Genomic DNA, 19,997 nt, shown 5'->3' with positions numbered 1-19,997 from the left:
ACTGTGGCGGTGAGCCTTATCTGTCCGCCTGTCTAGGGATAAATTCCTAAAATGGAGCTGTGCATGACAAGATCCGATTGTCAGAACATTGCCTGTCACCAATCAAATTCTCAACAGGGTACAACAGTGTACACTATACTATTGCTGGCAATGATGCCTGCTCCCCAGTAACATTGCTGCAGTAGAATCCCTGTAAAAAATGGAGTGCCCTTCGTTCAGCTAAAACTGATGTCTCATTGGCTGTGGGTAAAAGAGCAGGACCCCGGTTGAGAATGCCCCAAAACAGAAAGGCATGGGGAAGGACACTCTTAGACCTCTCAGGGGCCCACGAACTCCTGACTGTAGCAAGGAATTGGCACAAGACCCTATGAGGGGATGGGTGGGGGCTGTTGGGAGGCTCTGCTGGAGAACTCTTGCCCCCTCTTAACCCTGGCACTGCAGTGTGTACTGCAAGTGGCAGCCACTGAGTAATTGGATGCTTTGGAAGCAGAGTTTCAATTATCCTGAGGCTCGGGGTCCCTTGCAGGTCACTGGAGCAGATGGTGCCAGAGTCTGGAGTCATTAGAGCAGCTCTCATAGGTGGCCTTATCTTTTCCATTGCTGATATTTTTGGTCACAAGAAAAAAACATCCAATCAGTTCAGAACACCTCTGACTCTTGAGCTAACCATTATGACTTTTGTTTGTTGGTTTCTTTCCCCTTGATTTTCCTTTAACTTATGAATTTTTTTTAAGATAAACTTATTTTACACTCCCCTCTGTCTATCTCTCTCTGTCTGCTTCTCTGCCCTCACTCTCGTGTGTGTGTGTGTGTGTGTGTGTGTGTGTGTGTGTGTGTGTGTGTGTATTTTCTAAGCCAGTCATAGTGTGTGACAGGCTGTTGCTAAGCAACCTTGGCTGGCCTGGAACTCTTCATGTAGAGCAGGCTGACCTTGAACTCACAGAGATGCACTGGCCTCTGTCTCCTGAGTGTCAGGATTAAAAGTGTGTACCACTATGCCTTGCTCACTTTATAGTTTGAGACATCAGACCAAGTTTCTTGAACTCACCTGTTCCCTACACTGATGGCTGCCAAGCCCCAGGGATCTACTTGTTTCTGCCTCCCTTCTATGTGATTAGGTCCTGAGGACAAGGACTACACCTTCTTGTCCTAAGCAAGTTCTGTTGTTGCATGGGGGTTCTTGTCAGTATGTGCCCATCACAGATGCCTTATGCAACCAAGGGTATGCATTATAGCCCACAGTTGTCTCCTTGAACTTCCCTGTTACCACAGTCTGGAAGGACAGGCAGCCTAGGTATTAGTAATTCCTTCAGACTGGTAGAAAAGCAACCTCAAGATCTTAAATACCTACTTCCAACCCCTAGTAAGTAGGAAAGTTAGATTTGTGAAACCTTGCCACCTGCTGTCCCTGGAGTTCTACCACAGCCAAGACATAGTTTTTTGTTGCTGTCACTGTGTGGCCTTGACTGAGCTAGACCTCTTTCATACCTCAGGTTGGCATTGAACTCACAGAGATCCACCTGCCTCTGCTCCTGAGTGCTGGGATTAAAGGCTTGTGCCACACCACACCTGACTCAAGACTTATTTTATTTTACATCCTGGCCTTAGTTTCCCCTCCTTCCTCTTCTCCCAGCCCCCACCAACCTCCCTCTGTTACCACCCCCTAATCCACTCCCCCTCTGTTTCTGTTTAGGAAAGGGCAGGTCTCCCATGAGTATCAACAAAACATGGCATATCAAGTTGCATTAAGACTAATCATCTCCTCATGTATTAAGGCTGGGCAAGGTAACCCAGTATGAGGAATAGGGTCCCAAATGCCAACAAGAGTGTCAGAGACAGCCGAGACCTGTTCCCACCGTTAGGAGTCCAACAAGAGGACCAAGTTACACAGCTGTAACATACATGCCTAGGTCAGTCCCACTCAGGCTCCCTGTTTGTAGGTTCAGTATCGGTGAGCCCAAGTTAATTGTGTCTGTGAGTTTTCTTGTGGTGTCCTTGACCCCTCTGGCTCCTGCAATCCTTTCTCCACCTCTTCTGCAGGATTCTCCCAGCTCCCCCTAATGTTTGGCTGTGCATCTGCATCTGTTTCCATCAATTGCTGGATGAAGCCTTTCTGATAACAACTGGACTAGGCACCAATCTATGAGTATAGCAGAGTATCGTTAGGCATCATCAAGTTGACCTTACTTTTCTTCCATTTGTGTCTGGTTCTATCCTAGATCTCTGGGCCATCTAGCCTGTGGGTCCTGGTACTCTAGGCAGTGTCAGGGGTGGGCTTACTCTCCTGGCATGGGTTTTAGGCTAGACCAGTCATTGGTTGGCCACTCCCTCAGTCTCTAGGCCACCATTACCCCACCATATCCCATAGGCAGGACAGACTGTATGTAGGTCAAAGGTTATGTGTCTGGGTTGGTGTCCCACTCCCTCCATTTGAAGTCTTGCCTGGTCACAGGAGATGGCCAGTTCATACTGTATATCTGCTATTGCTAGGAGTCTTAGCTGGGGTCATCCTTGTAGATTCTTACAAGATTCTCTTGTGCCAGGCTTTTTCATGGCCCTGAAATGCCCTCCCCACTTTCCAGTAGTCTTTCAGGAGTCTCCTCTTCTGTCCCCATAACCTGATCACTCATGTTCCTATCTCTACATGCCTACAGTCCACTCACAAAAATCTCTATTTCCCCTTCCCTTATCCCCCTCCCCTACTTTTAATGGTTGTAGGCTGTGAGCTAAGAAGTTGATATCTGTAGCATGTAAGGTTGCAGTTGAGGTTGACACAGCATGGACTCTGCCTGGGCCATCACTGAGCAGGGTGAGAAGGTGAGTGTTGTACAATGCTTTTGACTTGGTGCTATTATCACTAACTTTGGTTTTGACAGAGCTGCAAATGAGGATTCCATTCCATGCACATTTTAACACTTCTCATCCACTTCTCTACATACATTTCCTGAACCCAGACACAGAACTAGTTCTCCATTGTCCAAGGTACTTCAAAGTTTAGTTCTCATGGTTCTGTCATTTACAGAGCCCAGGATCACCTCAAGCTTGCCATCCTCCTGTCCTAGCCTTCTGAGATTAGAATCTGTGGCCCACTATGGAGCCTCTTTGTCTACAGCTTTTAATGTACTCCATATATAACCCATCCTGATGCTCTGCCAGGGGAAGCATATCCCAAAATCTGCCCTGAGAACCTTAGCATACCTAAGGACATTCATATAAAACCAGTTACAGCCTTATGTTAATGACCACAAGAGTCAGTAATGACAATATAGCTTTAATGTGTGCTTACTGTGTGCTAAGGAGTTGAAGTCTACAGCCACCATTGAATGAGTGCTCAATGGTCTGCTAAGAGCTAGATTGGCCTTCTTTTGCTAAGCCCTCTTGCAATCCTCTCTAATGTGTCCTATGATCTTACAAATAGGAGGGCCAAGTGTAGAGAATTGAATATAGAAAAGCTATAGAGGATGCTATTTGAAAGACGAGGGCAGGTATGGAGGAGTTGCTCTAGCACGGGCCAGGACATGTGACAGTCACACAAAGCATGAGCCCCATGGGGGACTATCTTGGTTATTTAGAGGAAGACTGGGATGGACCAAGAGTGTTGGCTTTTGGCATGCTGGTCTCCCTAGAAGTTGACATACTTTATCCCCAAAGCATGTGGAGAGCTGTGAGAAGAATATGAGACAGGCAAGCTGGCTCACTGTTATTGGACCCCACTTTGTAGCCACCCAAGGCAGTGGTGTGTGAACCAGCACAGGAAGAGTGCATGCCTTTAGGTTCTGTCATTAGAGTCAAGAGAACCAGTGGACAGAAGCAAAAGGCTGCATGTTGCTCCCTGGTTGGAATAAAGGAGCTCCGTAGCTAGGTATGTCCAGCGTTTCCACAGCAAGCATTGTTATTGGAGAGTTCCAAAAAAAAAAAAAAACAAAACAAAAAAAACCCTGTCTGGTAATGTTAAAGAACATGCTGCCCACTAAAGGAAGTTGCTGCTGTTCACTGGATGCCCACAGGGTACCTGCCAGAGACTGCCGAATGAATGCCTTATACACATAATTTCATCTGGTTATGGAAGTGGCTTCAGAGAGGTGGAGAATGTAGCTCAGTTTGTTGAGTGCTTGCTTAGCATGCACAAAACCCTGGATTTTATCCCCAGCATCACATGAAACAGCATGATGGCACATACCTATAATCTCAGTTCTCAGGAAGCGGAGGCAGAAGACTCAAAAGTTCAAAGTCATCTTTGGACACACAGAAAATTGGAAGACAGCCTAGGATATATGAGGACCCTGTCTGAAGGGAAGGAAGAGGGGGAGGAGGAAGAAATAATTGCTCAAGCATTCCTCGCAGCTCTTTTATGTGGTGCTTTTTATTTCCCCCTCAGCTGACTGCAAACGAAGCATCAGGAGCCTCTACGATTTCAGTGTAGAGTCATTTACCCTTTTTGAATTGGCTTGCAGAAAACAAGGAAGTGGTAGCTCTAGTTCCTGAGCTCTTGATTCCCTGAGTCGGGTGTTTGAGAGATGAATGTGATTCCTAGGGCTGCTGTAATAAAGAAGTAGCTGGGGGAATTTAAAACAACAGAGATGTGTTCTCCTGGTTCCGGGGTACAGGTTTGAAACATGTCATCCGCTCTCAGAAGGGATCCTGCCTCCCCCAGCTGCTGGTGGTTGATGACAGTCGGTGATACTCCTTGGCTTCTAGTTGAATCTCTCCAGTTCCTGGTCTTCCTTAACAAGGTTTTCACTGTGTCTCTCTCTACCTTGTCTTCTTTCAGTGTGTGTCATTTTGTTTTGTATTAAAAAAAATTTTTTTAAATATTTATTTTATCTGTCTGACTTGGTGGTGCATGCCTTTGATCCCAGCACTCGGGAGGCAGAGGCAGGCAGATCTCTGAGTTCGAGGGCCAGCCTGGTCCACAAAAGCTAGTTCCAAGACAGCCAGGGCTGTTACAATAGCAACCCTGTCTCAAAAAAACAAAAACAAAACAACAATGAAAAATGTATTTTATCTTATGCTTGTGTTTTTCCTGCATGTATGTCTATATACCACTTATGTGCCTGGGTTCCCTGGAGGTCAAAAGATGGCATTGGATCCCTTGGAACTAAGCTTAAGGGTAGTTATGAGCCACAGTATGGGTTCTGGGAACTGACTCTCAAGCCTATGCAGGACCAAGTGCTCTTAACTACTGCCCATTACTCTAGTCTAGTCCCTATTTTCTTTTCCTAACCCACTCTGACCCTGCTTTATCTTAATTTCGCCTGGGAGGACTCTGTGTCTAAGTAAGGTCACATTTTGAAATCCCAGGTAGTCATGAATTTAAAAGAGATCCCGTTGACCCCTGCATAGTGAGGAGATGCTATTTGTAAGCCAGTCTTTGGGAGATCCTGGTGCTGTGGTCAGCCGACTATCATTTGATAGACTAGGGAGTGAGTGGGACAGGGGCGCAGAGCCCCACTCTGGTGGAAGTTAATTTCCTATTGATCCATGGTGGGTTTCACTAAGGAGCCCAGGAGAGGCCACAAAAGGAATCTGAAGATGAGTGACAAGAGCTGGGAGTGTTAGTGAGGTGCTTTAGGGTCCTCAGTAGAATAGCAATGTTGACTGGCATCACAGAGCGCTTGCTTAACATGTTTAGGCCTTGGTTCACTCCCCAGCAGAGAGAGGGAGTAGCGATGGAGGAGAGAAGGAGGTAGGGCTAGCTGTGAAAGAGAAAGGGAGAGGGAAGGGAGGGAAAGAGGAACAGAAGGAGCAGGAGGTGGTGGAGGAGGAACCCAGAGAAGAGAGCTATAAGAATAGATCAATTACAGAGCCAGCAGTGAAGCAGGGACACACTGGTCCAGCCCTAGATAAGAGGGTGTAGGAGGATGGAGAGTCTCCTCCATCCAGGAGGTGTGAGGGATGCCATCATATCAGGAAGACAGCTAACATGAAGACCTGGGGGTGTGATGAAAGAGACTGGATGCTATGTTTGGGGGTATCTGGGGAGGGAACTCAGGAGACTGATTGAGATGGCAGGCCTTTGGGGTGTGAGCAGGCATCTGTGGTCACTGTCAGATGTCTTAGCTGTAGCTTAAAGGACCAGTGACTGTGGCTCTCAGGAATGAGGAGATATGGGGAATTGACCCATCTGCATGACTTCTCACCCTGCTGGAAGGAAGTTGGGCCCAACTTCCGTAGAAGGGGATGTTACTAGCACTGTTGGCTTTTGGTGAATGTTGAAACAGTCTGCTGGAGCTCTTCAGGCCTTACGGGAAATGCCTCCTCAGGCTGAAGCAGTAGGTTGAGAGGAGGAGGAGAGGCTGGGACCTGCCTAGCTCAGAGGCCTTTGAAAAGGCCCTCCCCCTCTCCTTGCATTTTTCTCTTGAGATTTGCAAGTCTCCACTTCCTGTCGGTCACCTTAGTTGCACATGGTGTTTCCACACCTCTTGCTTCATGATAAACATAGAGGCTTCCAAATGTCATATTTTAAATCTGTCTGTTCAAATGTTCCGTAGAACGCTGTATTTATCAGAAGGCAATGCAAACTTGTTTATCATACTGAGAACTTCCAAACACCCATGAAATCCAGAGAGAGGACTAGAAGCTTGGGGAGCTGGCCTCCCTTGCCTTAAGGTGGCATGTCTCATAGTCTAACAAGCTGTAATACAGGGCTTCTATAGGGGAGGTAGATCAATGTTCACAGAGGACTGGAAGCCACCAGAATTGTGAGTTATAAAGTGTATGCAATGGGGTATGGGCATGTGCTTAATCCTGACTCTAGTCCCAGTACCCGACCCTTGGCTGCCTGGGGTTTCTCATACCAGCTTCTACCTCCCAGCAAAGACATCTCTCAGGCTGCTAATGTCATGGTCACAGGGAAATTCATACCGAGTTGGGCAGGTGGAAGCTGCAATTCCTAATCTCAGCCAGTTTTTCTTAAATCTCTGGGATTAGATGAATCATCAGATTATGAACCACTGTGCCAGGAATTTTCACCAGAGTCCTGCCCCACCTTGATGATGCTCTGGAATTTCCTTTTTACACATGCTGCTCAGAAGCCAACCTCCTCCCCTCCCCAAGCACTGTTTTAGTCCAGGCTTTCTGGAGTGTTGTCACTCTGCCTCCAAAAAAAGAGGTGGTAGTATTGTGTAGCAAAATAAATTTTGTGTACACTTCCCCAAAATTGTATGAATATCCGTCACCGAACAAACACAGTTCCAGGGACTGTGCTGGTAGGTGCTTTAGGAGTGAGGGTGTGGTATATGGTGTTTCCCAAACTGGCCTATGGAACCCTTTTCTTTAGGAAACATGTTACGGGATTGCCTTGTCATGGAACACACATTGGGGAACATTGCCTTTGATGTGTCTGCTAGGTAGATAATTTATCATTCTTTTTATGGTCTTTTTAAATTAAAAAAGAAAACTGCAAAAATTTTTCTAATAATTAATACATTCTTCATAAACTTTATTCTAACTGAAAGCATCACAAAATATTTCTAATTAACATAAAAAACAATGGGTTTCATTTTGACATTTTCATGCTTATAAGTCACTGTACTTTGCTCATGTTTATAATTCTTATTGAGGCTCCTGAGGCGCTGTGAAAGCACCTGTCCTGTCTGCTTCCTCTTTCTCCAGACTGCAGATTGCAAGTTTCTCAGGCCTCCCATCTGGTCTTTGTGAGTGTTACAATTGCCCACTGAGATGATGCTCTCACCTCTGTAATTCTACTAGTATGTGCCATTCTCAAAAATAGGAGCTTTGGGCAACTGTTGGGCATCTCTTTTGTATCGGGTATTGGGGTCACAAGCTGAATGACATGAGCCTAGTCCCCAGCCCCATGCTGCTAATAGTCTGTCAAGGAAGGCAGTAAGAGTGAATGAGTGAGCTGGTGGACATGAATGGATGAAAAGCCTGAGATGTTTAGGGAGTGACTGGCAGAAACTTGGCAGGGAAATGACTTTTAAGCCAGTGTCTGAAGAAAATAAATGCAGAGCAGAACACAAGGGTGAAAACTGGGAGTGCCATTTCTACCCCTGATAGAGGAAGCCAGAGTGCACTGACCTTCAGATGCCAAAGTTTCAAGGGGTCATCGACCTCTGTAGCTGACCAGGTACAGGGATGGCTGGCTTTGGCTCCCATCTTGTGCTCCTGCACTTGGAGCTGGCCCTACACACTAGTACTGCTAGCACTTCTAAGTTCAACACAGACATGGAAGAGTTTGCTACTCTACCAAGGTCAGTGCCTCTGTGCAGGAGGGGTGGCTGAGGGGATGGGGCATGTATCTGGGATCTTTGCAGACCTGGCCAGACGCCCCCACTGCCTGTACATGCAGCTCAGTGTGGGGGACTCCGTGTAGTTTATGTTATGATTCATGTATCCTTGTTTCCCCGAACTCTCCCTCTAGGGTTACCCTCTTTCTGCTGGAGAACCCCCAGGTTGGTTTTTCCATCAGTGGTTTCTTTAAATATATATTGCATTAACTTTCACTTGCTTTGTGTACGCATTTGTGTGTGTGTGTGTGTGTGTGTGTACATCATGTGTGGAAGTCAGAGGACAACTTGCAGGATTTGTTCTCATAATGTGGGTCCTGAGAATTATCAGGTATGGTGGCAAGCACCTTTACCTTCTGAGCTAGCTATCTCACTGACCCCAGGAGCAGTGATTCTAAAGAAATCAAATCTGACTCGACATCACCACCTCCCCTTCCCTCTTGACATCCCCACATTGGTAACCACAAGAAGGATGCAGGAGAGCTAAGGGCGCCTGAGGGGAAAGGAGAGCATAAAAGGGCAAAGGCATAGGAAGGATTTCCCCTAGACATTCCATTCATTTATTCACACATGCCTTCACTAATTCAATAGGTATTCATTAGTCCTTACTGGGTGGTAAGTAACACTTTGTTTAGAAAGCGCTGCTGCTTTTAAGAAACTCCTGGGATGCTGTCATATGGGGCAGAGTTTAGGGAAGGTCCCTGGAGAACAGAGGGTCGAAGGAAGAGAAGCAAGCCACATTTCTAAAAATCAGGGCTGTGAAATACTATGCAGCCATTGGAAATGTTCAAGAAGTTCTCTGAAGGGGAAGCAGGAAGCTGTTGTGTGATCCCATGTTCTGAAAACTCTAGAGAATCCACTGTCCTTTATTCTGAATCATAAAGGAGCTGGTGGTGGTCCCATGCCTTTAATTCCAGCACTCAGAGACAGATGGATCTCTCCAGTTACGGGACAGCCAGGGCTACACAGAGAAGCCCGACAGGGAGGTGAGCAAGGGGCAGGCACAGGGGTAAGAAGAAGTCATAAAGGCTATTTGGAGTATTTTAGTGAAAAGCTGAAGAGAGGAGTCAGTGGTTAAGAATACTTGATGCACTTGCGGGGGACCCAGGTTTAATTCCCAGCAATCAGATCAGGTGGGTCACCACTGCCTCTGACTCCAGTTCCAGAATGGCTGACGCCCTCTTCTGTCGCCTAAGGGCAACTGCACATAAATGGGGGCACATAAGCTCATGGAGGCACACACCCACATATACATAAACACAAATAAATCTTAAAATTCATCAGTGAACATAAAAGTTAACAAAAATTGCTCAACAGTAGGACACTGCTGAGGGAGACATTGGCATGCTGTGTACATTTCAGGAGGGTGCAATTGGATGCTCGCTCATCATGGCAGCTTCACAATTGAAGAGCCGATTAAAGGGGGAGGGGAGAATGTTCGTGTTTGGCCTCAATACAGTAGTGACCTAGCCTTCTCCATACCTTTTCTTCGAGGTACAAATCTAGTAATTAAATTATAAAATTACATATTGATTTTTTTTTTTAATTCACACAAAATTGAAAAGCTTAAAAGCAAACCATGCAAAATTTCAGCCCATTTCATTCCCTGCCCATATAACCACTTAAACATTTTGGTGTGTACCTTAATTTTAAAAAATTATTTTTTAGTCAATGGTAATTATTTAAAAAACAAAACAGCTATGATAACAAAAGCATGTTTTGCAAAGTGCATTTCCCTGAATTCTGGTGACCATGGCCATCTGTCCCTGGCCTCCATCTGCTCATCTCTCCATGCACCTGGGACAGAAGGCGTTCCTGCCTGGCTCAGGTGATAAGGAGCCAACATCTGGGGAGTGGGGGATCATCTAGAAGTGCCTTCAATCCATCTGTCCCTCTTGTCTCCGCCCCCCTCTTGTCCCCCGCCCCCCCCCCCAACCTTGCTGTTGACTATACTGGTGCTGAGAGGAAGGTCACCCTGCCTGGCCACGTTCCTACAGCCCACCCTGCCAAGCTGATTGTTGATGCCTGCCAAGCGCCTGCCTGATCTTGAGAGAGCTTTGGAAGCCGCCCTGGGCATGCTGCTCCTTTGTCCCTGAAATCCAGGCCACTCGCCAGCGCCAGCGAGGCCTGCTTCCTGTACTCAAGCTGCTGCAGCCTGACAAGGCTTAGGTCAGGAGTGCTTGGGGAATGAAGAATGCAGATCCTTAGGGCAAAGCCGCCGCCTGCCTGCGAGTGATGAGTGCCTCTCCCCTGCTAATTGGGTTAGAGACAATCAGCTGGACTTAGACTAAGCAGGGCAAGCAATGCTGCAAACCCTGCACTGCTGCTGTCCCTGTGCCAAAGCAGCGCCCTTCTCTGGGGGGACAGGAAGAAACTCAGGCTCAGCATGACTAATTCCATTTGGTTTGGGGGCCCTGCAGAGCAAGCTAATAGACAGCTGTCCTTTTCGCCAGACGCTCCTTTGGCCCCAGCTGTCCACACACCCCAAGGTAGAAAACTTTGTTCCATGTTAACGCGAAGCAAGTTCCTTTTGAGAGCCCTCTAGCCTTCCACTAGGTTCCAGGCCTCAGATAAACCCTGCTTATCTGGAGTTTGATTACCCAGTTCCAGGGAAGGGCCATTCTGCATTCTCACTTGGATCACTGGTGTGTGCCAAATACGTTAACTTTATAGCAACCTGACCCATATTTCTCAGACAAGGTCGCTGAAAGTCAGAACTCTGTACCCAAGGTTAGTAAATAGTAGAAATAGGTTTCCCAGCTGGAGCTGGGAAAACACACATTGTTTGGTGCGAGGAACGATGACCATTCTCTTTCTCTCAACATACATTTTCAACACATGCTCGTGTGTCAGCCATTAAATTGGGCATGGGGCAAACTGGATATATAGCACCTGGCCTTGGCTGTCTGGAATCTGCTGTTCAGTGGAAAGACATAAATAAGCAGAGGTTTTGGCCATGAAGAACAAACATTCCCGAAAGTAGGTCAGTGGGTAATGTGCTTGCCTAGCATAACGGGCTCCCTGGCATCACCATAAACCAGTTGTGGTTGCACACTTGTGATCTGTCATCCCAACATTTGGGAGGTAGAAACGGGAGGATCAGAAGTTCAAGGTTACCTCTGCCACATAGTGAGTTGAGCCTGTGCGAGTTATAGAACTCCCTCCCTCTCCCCCGTCCACACACACACCCAACAAGCAGCAGGTGAGGAAAGGAGACCCCGCTTGGAACAATAGAAGTGGGGGGTCTCTCAGGAAATGACATTTAAGTATTTGAGGGTGGAGATGAAATAGGAAAAACATCTCCTAGAGATAGCCTAGCTGTGGCTGCCAGGACCTTTCTTTCCAGCCTGTGCCTAGTCTTTTCTAGAAAGCCATGCTCTTCCTTGGTCCTGCCCCTTGGCGTGCACTGCTGGCTACTGTCCTGTTACGTGCTTTCTTTGTGCTTTCTTTTCCTGAAGCTCAAGGTAAAAGCCTTTTCCCAGGAGCCTGTGAAAGGGCAGATAGGGTGCTCTGTAGAGCTCTCTTCTCTCACTTGACAAGAGGGAAGGGAGATCCTGAAGGCGCTGAACTTGGGCTGTGACCTTGTATACCTGATTGTGCTTTGTGGCTGAACTACCCTGATGAGGGTAGCATGGCCTGGGCAAAGGTCATTTGGCAAAGGCTATTATGGCAGCTGCAGCTTGCCACACACTGATGACCTGAATTTAGAGCTCCGTGCTTAGAGGGAACACCCAGGCAGCTTGCGGGGTTGTGGGATCTCCTGGAGGTTGGAGGGCAGCATTGCTGAAGCTGCAACCCTACAGCAACTGCTACTACTGTCTGCCTTGGCTTGAGCCCAGTACTGGACTGATACAGAGATCTCATGGAAGGTTTCTCAGACCAGGTAGAAACCCTACTCTGAAACTTTCTATGGCTTCTCATTGTCCTTAGCGCAGGACAGACTTCCCAGTGTGCTTTATCTAGGTTTTCCAAGTCATGGTTTCTCCATGTAGCCCTGGCTGTTCTGGAACTTGCTCTGTAGACCAGGCTGGCCTCAAACTCAGCCTGCCTCTGCCTCCTGAGGGCTGGGATGAAAACTGTGTGCTACCACAGCCTGCCTGGCCCACCTGGGTCTTTTAACCACTAATCGTCCACCTCTGCTTTATAGATACTGTCCAGCTTGAGCAACTTCCCTTACTGCATCTTCAGAGACAAATTCTTACACTTTCAAGACTTGCCTCTCCAGCCAGGTAGGGGCACATTGGTCATTCCAGTGCTCAGGAGGCAGAGATGGGGGGGGGGGGGTGGCATTCAAGACCAGACAAGCTGCATAGTGAGTTCCAGACTAGCAAAACCAAAGAAAAGCTTATCTTTGTTTCCTTTCTGATGTCCCCTGGCATCTACTAGACCCAGAACTATACCTAGAATATACCTTCCTCCCTCCATCCCTCAACAGTTAGTTTATTTGGCATCCAGCTGTTGTATTTACACTGAGGTGCTGGGGTTTGGAATCTTCCCTTAAGAAGTTTGAACTCCTGGAGTAGCCACATAAATCCATCAAACAATGTAGAGAAAAAAGCATCCAGCTTTGGTAATCTGTTTCCTTAATTTAAGCTGTAAATAAATATAAATATCTTCATGATTTTAAAAATAAAATGTTGATCTGCTCATGGCAACTCAACCACACAGTCTCAGAAGCTAATGAGCTAAAGTGGAGTTTGAAGTCAGCCTGGGCCACTTTAGAAAGTTGGAGGCCAGCTTTGACTACATTGCAAAAGACTGCCTCAAATAAATAAATAGATCCATCCAAGCATAGTGACTCACACCTGTAATTCCTGCACCTGGGAGGTGGAGATGTTGGGAGTTCAAGACCTTCCTGGGCTGCATAGTGAATTTGAAGCCATCTTGGACTACCTGAGACCTTGTCTCAAAAAAAAAAAAAAACAAGCCATTTACTGGGTAATGCAGAGCACAAGAATGGGCCTGTGAACAGTCAGGCCCTATGGAGAAGAGGTTCAGAGAACCTCAGGCCCTACTCCTGAATTTGCTATTATTGCCAAAATCCCTTCCCAGTGGGAGAACTTGATCTATCACTATATCCTGTGGTCTCAACTACTAGGCACTACTCAGTCAGAGTTCACCCTGGGAGAACCAATGACTTTGTCTTCATTATAGAGTATAAGGGTTGCTTAAAGGGGTGTGAGTGCCTCCCCCAAAAGCCAAACCTGGAAAGCCTTGGCCCAGCAGGGGTGAGATCTTCCTATGGTTTGATAGATAAAGCCTATCCTCACCAAGACCTCCCCTCCCCCCCCCCAGCCTATATACTCTAGCCCCTTCCAGGAGCCATATGCAATTAAGGCAGGATTATATGCAAGAGTGGTAGAGAATGGCTAGATATTCAGGTGAGAGTCTTGTGACCATAAGTGTGTATAAACAGTCAACAAGCCCAGCTGGGATAATACTTTTGCAAGAGGACACAGCTGAAGGTCCCAAGATGGTGGGCTTGGAGAACAGTTACTCACAATGACTACTGATGCATTGAAGAAGGGGGAAAAAGTCGTTGCCCTCAGTTGGGTACCCACTGGTGACCCCAGCAGGCTCTAATGGATAGTTCCAATCTAGTGCTCACACAGATGGTACTGGTTAAACTAAATGAGACACACACATAGAGCAATGTACAGTGATACACATAGGAAAATGTCAGAATGAAACCCATTATTTTGCAAGTTTTCTGACCTCTGGTTCTCTTGCTACTTCAGCAAAACCTTGGGATTAAGGAACTTTTTAAAACAGACAGAAGACAGGAAGGAATTTGTCCAGACCTGATCTCTTGACCTCTGAGGACAAGCCAGAAGAGAAGAAGGGTTTGGGAGATCTGAACCCAAGCTTCAGAACGGCTTCCCTCCCTTTAGGGAATCGGCTGTCATGTATCTGCAACTTTCATTGTGATCTGGCCATGTTTTCATTTCTCCTTGGTTTGTACCAAGGACTAGGGTTGCTGGCTCCTGTGGTGACTGCGGAGTGCAATAGGAGTACTTGTCATGCTGCTTCCCATAATAGTTGTCCTATTTGGCTTCCCCGCTACCTGTGTGCAAGGGTTCTCACCACTTGTTTATTTTAAACTTTTGTTTTTGTTTTGTTTTCTTTTTTGTTTTTTGTTTGTTTGTTTGTTTTTTAAATAACATCCATCCCAGGGAATATGAAGTATTATTTCCCTGTGGCTTGATTTGTGTTTCCCTGGTGTTAGCCATGGGCAGCATCTTTCCTATCACTCTCTAGCCATTTTTAATCTTCTTTAGAGAAATGCCTTTTGCATACTTTGCCTATTTTTATTTCATTTTTTAAAAATCTATGTATATATGTGCATATGTGCAGGTGCCTACAGAGGCCAGAAAAAAAAAAAAAAGGTGTCAGATCCCCTGGAGCTAAATTTACACAGGTGGTTGTGGGCTGGAATCAAACTCAGGTTCTCTGGAAAAACACCAGGCCCTCTTAATTGCTTAGCCATCTCTTCAGCATGAAAGTTTAATTTTAAAATCTACCTTATATTTCTTTCTGTTGCTTCAGCTTTTGGGATCATATTTAAGAAACCATTGCTTTGTGTAAAGTCATATGCATTTCCTCCTATTTTCCTTTAAGAGTTTTTCAGTTTCAAAGCCTACATGTAGGTTTGAGTCTGCATTCTGAAGCTATATCCCTGGGGCCTAAAATAATGCCTCCTGTGCAGAAGGCTTGCGATACTTAGTGAAGTGAATGTGTTCATATCTCCAGCGAATGAATGAACAGACTCTTCTTTCTAGTCCTAGTCTGCAGCTGGTTGAGTAAAGGGTTAGAGGGTATGGTGCTGGCTGCAGTATTGGGGCCCTTGCCTAGCATGTGCATGGCTCCCAGTTTGATCCTCAGCACCATTTCAGAGGTGACCAATTTGCTTAATGTTACTAATAAGTACTCATAATTCCTTGTCTGCCAATTTTCTTCCCGTTTTCCTTCAGTTTTGTTTCTCTTATGTTTCTCTGTTTGACAGAATGTCACTAAGACGTGTGTGTGTGTGTGTGTGTGTGTGAGAGAGAGAGAGAGAGAGAGAGAGAGAGAGAGAGAGACATCTAGTTGAATATAAGCATTCATCACTTTCTGAGTGTTACATTCACCTACATGTGAGAACTAAACCAGCCCAGGATGCTACAGGTCCAGGCCACAGGACCATCGGGGACTGTTTGTGTTGTGAGCAAAATTGTCTCAGTGCTTTCAGCAATCAGATGGTGGTGATGTTGTAGATCCATTGAGATACATATGCCAGCATGTGCCAGCATCCAGCCTCCAGACTCCAGCATTCCTTAGTTCTGTGCCTGTAGCCTTGGTGGGTGTACAGGCAGATGTATGACCTCTGCCTCATTCTCTCTTGGGCCTGCCCATTCTCTTCTTCCTCCAGCTTGATCTCCTGACAGGAGCTTCTACCAGGAAAACAGCGCTAAGGCCAAAAGCTTAGAGATGTTTCTTAAACAAATAGTACATCTAACCTACCTTGACTGAAAGGCAAATATCTTTAGGTATATGAAAAAAAAATATTGTAAAAATCTTTGTTGGATTTTTCTTTATTTGTTCCTCAGTTGAGGTGCATCTAAGTTGTTTCCAGATTCTGGATATTATTAATAAAGCTGCTATGAACATAGAAAAATATCTTTGTTGGGCAGGGTGTGGTGAGGCACAGCTGCAATCCCAGCACTTGGGGGAAGGCTGAGACAGGAGGATGGCTACTTCCAGGACAGACAGGGGTGCATAGTCCTTTATTTTGAGTGAGGGAGAAAACAAAAATTGGGAGCTAGAAAAACGGCTCAGCAGTTAAGAGCACTTTCTGCTCTTTCAGAGGACCCAGGTTCAGTTCCCAGCAGCTCACAAGCATTTATTCCAGGGAATCTGATGCCCTCTTCTGGCCTCCTAGAGCACTGGCAATGTACACACACACACACACACACACACACACACACACACACACACACACACCACATACATACATGTAGGCAAATACTCATACACATAAAATAAAAACAAATCTTAAAAAAAGATGTGATGGCTTATATCTGAAATCCCAGCATCTGAGAAGCTGACTCAGCAGGATGTATTTGACTCCAAGGCAGGCCACGACTGCGTAGTAAGTTCTAGCTAGCCTGAGCCGTAGAGTGAAACACTATTTTTTTTTTAAGTATTAGTTTAATATTTTTTCCTTGTGTTCATCAGATAAACTCAGAAAACATGGCAGCGTAGAAATTACAAAGTAGACACTACCTTGAGAGAGGAGGGCGATGGCGTTCAGAACCTGCAGTGGGAAACTGTTCAACAATGCAGACAGAAGGCAAAATGTCCACTATGAGTGATCACAGTGGACAGGACTTGCTAGTTCCTTGAACTGTTCTTTCAAATTTTTCTGTTTGTATTTGTTTACTGAGGCATGTCCTTGTTCTGTTGCCTTGGTTGTCTAGAACTCACTCTGTAGACCAGGCTGGCTTCAAACTTTCAGCCATCCTCCTGCCTCTGCCTCCTGAGTACTATTTATAGTCATGTCCAACATCACCTTTCAGTTTAGTCTTTTTTTTTTTCTCAAAGGAGTGGGGCAGGGGGTAACAATCAGTCACAGTCCTATGCAGAGGGAATTAACAGAGAACCCTGAGAGACTCCCGTGTGCTAGACATCCACACACATTTTCATCAAACCTTAGCTACTGAAGAAGAAACAAAGAAAGAGAAGAGACTCGGCTGCTCGGTAGAACCATAATTTGGATGTGGGTCTCTGCCTCCCGGCCACTGTTGTTTTGTGGTTTTGAGTATCTGCACAGCACCTTTCTCGGGGGAAATGCCTGATTTCTCTGTCGTCATGGAGGTTCTAATGGGCCTGTGCTCTGGGAGGGTGGATGGGAACTGTACCACACCTGAGATGTGAAACAAATAAGCAAGGATGTAGAGAAATTGCTGCCCACACTGCCAGTCCCCAGTCGGGCCTGGGTCCAAGTGCCATTGACTCTTTATTGTTTGCCTCCCTCCAGGAACTGAAGCTTCCTACCTTCCGTGCCCACTCCCCGCTCCTGAAGAGCCGTCGGTTCTTTGTAGACATTCTGACCTTGCTGAGCAGACACTGCCATCTGTGCCCCTCAGCCAGGCACCTGGCCATCTACCTGCTGGACCACTTTATGGACCAGTACAACATCACCACCTCCAAGCAGCTGTATACTGTGGCTGTCTCCTGCCTCCTGCTGGCAAGTAAGTAGAACCTTTTCCTTGGGAAGCCTGCTGACTTGCTGCTGAACCATTACCTATTTCCATGGCCTCTGCCTTCATCCTTTGCTGGGTGGGAACTGTCTCAGTGACTGCGATATTTTTTGCACCTATAATATACCAGAGAAACTAAGGATATTCACAGTTTGATCTTAATAAATCTACACAGTGACTTTAGAAGACAGTCTTGGTACCTGGAGGTATCAAGGCTCAGAGAAGCTTAGGAAATTGTCTTGGGTTGCCCAGCTGGTATATGACAGACAGTATTTGCTTGGTGCCAGGTCTGTGTCCTTGATCTCATGTCTCCTGTCTCTCTCCAGGAGGATTCTAAATGGGCCCTAGCCTCCACTGTTTTTAGAGGTATCTAGAGATGGACTGCTTGATTTGGACCTAAGTGCTGGATCCATGATGTAGTCCCTGGGTCTGAGCACATTCCTTTTGTAGGCTCTACACTTTCCAAGGAAGCTTCACTGAAAGCAGCTGACCTCTTGCCATCTGCCCTTCTTGGTGAGGATTACTCTATCACTGTACTGTGGCTTGGATGAGCTCCTGACCACACAGGTCTACTATGTCACCTTGCCAATTAAAACCACTCCATGATAGACCAAGAGCCTCAGTATAATGGCCAGACCTCAGGCTCTTTCCCTTCTGGATTCATGTCTTTTCCCCCATCACTCTCTGGATGGTAGCCACACCAGTGAAGCTCCGACTCATCACAGACCTCTGCCTTCTTGCTTCTTTCTGCGTTTGTGAACTTGGGCTACCCACCCCTACTGGAAACCTCCCCCACCTTTCTGCAGAGCCAAGGTCACAGATATATAGATGCACAGGATCATACTTAGAATTAACACCGACTAGGGATGGAGAGATAACCCAGTAGGTAAAATGCTTGCTGTGAGTTTGAGTCTCCAGGACCCACATATATGCCAGGTGAATGTGGCAATCCACTTATCATCCTGGAACTGGGGAGGTTAAGATGGAGTCTGCAAGGAAGCTGACTAGTTAGACTAGCTATGGATTCAAGTGGGAGATTCTACTTTGGTAGATAAGATGGAGAACAATCTAGAAGACACCTAATGTCAACCTCTAACCTTCATAACACATGTACACACATGTGCCTATACACATACAACACTGCACTCAGAGAATTCCAGAGAGGGAAAAGAGCTTTGCATACAATGCACTCTCATAAGAGCATTTGTGGAAACAGCCAAATGAATGAAGCTTAGGAACCCCTTGGAGGAACTAGGGTTCTACTTCCCTGTGCTGCCTGTAGTGCAGGGGAGTAAATTGTTCCTGAAATCCTGGGCTCAAACTAGCCAGTTGCCACTAAGGACATCTCCTTGGTACCTAATATTAATATTTTTACCCTTAATTTACAATCAGGTCTTACATTCTCCCCAACGCTGTGTTACTACCCTGTGCTATTGAATATTTATTTCCTAGCTAACACTATAGGAGGGTAGCACCTACAAACTACTGGGATTTGATCTGTTCTTGGCATATTGCTGTAAGGCCCCATGGCTTAAACACACACACACACACACACACACACACACACACACACACACACACACACACGAATGCACACACACAGGCACATACATGCACACAGCAGTTTTAGAATTTTATTTATTTATTTGATTGTTTGGTTGACAGATGGTTGGTTGATTTTTGAGACAGGATCTTGCTGTGTAATCCCAGTGAGTCTGGAAGTCCCTTTAGAGATCAGGTTGCCCCCAAACTTTGTCATCCTCCACAGCGAAAGTCACCGTGCCTGGCAGGAGAGTGGCTTTCAATTTTCCCATACCCTGCCTTATTTTCATCTATTGTAAGTTGTCTCTAATCTAGACCCAGCTAGAACTTGCAAGTTATCAGTGGGAGCTAATTTTGCTCAGAGCCCAGCTTTTTGTAGCGTATTATCATCTCAGGAAGAGATGCAGAGGCCTGTGAGATGTCTCCATCAGAGAAGGGCAGAGCAGGCATCGAGTTTCAGGCACACCATGGCCTTTGGCCTGCTGTTTCTGTGATCTGTGGACTGCATCAAAAGCCTGGTGGGGGCAAGAGACTTATATTTCCTTGGGGCGATGGTGCTCTCCCCCAGCATCTGTCTGGAGAGCCAGGATGTAAGGCTCACACTGGAGACTCCATTGTGCTTCTGTCGCCATGGTGGAAGAAGAGGGCCTCCCAGATGGAGAGGCAGACGTCCCCGCCCACATGTTGATGGGCCTCAGCCAGCCTGGGAAAGCAGAAATGGAGTTTTCAGAACACCTGCCATATGTTCCAGGGCTCGAGGAAAGAAAAGTTCTGTGACTGCCTGAAATCCTATTCACCCCTCCTCCTTATTCCTGGGCTCACTGTCAGCCACAGGGTAGGTGGGGTGGGTCACCTTGCCTTGGGAAGCTTGGAGTTCTGCTGATTCGGTGTCAAATTTCTCTGAGATAAGAAAACCTGGCACTGCTGTCCCCACCTGTGAATTCAAGGGGATTTTGCTTTTTTTTTT

The 19,997-nt window shown here is 46.3% G+C and overlaps 1 protein-coding gene across 2 annotated transcripts in view; it reads left to right on the top strand.

The window, feature by feature from the left end:
* Positions 1-19,997, top strand: part of Ccnjl (cyclin J like) — a 54,491-nt gene that overhangs the window by 8,871 nt on the left and 25,623 nt on the right. For both annotated transcript variants that reach the window (XM_051180917.1, XM_051180919.1), the window contains exon 3: positions 17,266-17,479. In XM_051180917.1, the coding sequence (XP_051036874.1) occupies positions 17,266-17,479 (214 nt within the window). The remainder of the gene's footprint in view (positions 1-17,265; positions 17,480-19,997) is intronic.

Source organism: Phodopus roborovskii, unplaced genomic scaffold (assembly GCF_943737965.1).
Source record: "Phodopus roborovskii unplaced genomic scaffold, PHOROB, whole genome shotgun sequence".
Lineage (NCBI taxonomy): Eukaryota > Metazoa > Chordata > Mammalia > Rodentia > Cricetidae > Phodopus > Phodopus roborovskii.
This window is presented reverse-complemented; position numbering and strand designations above follow the sequence as displayed.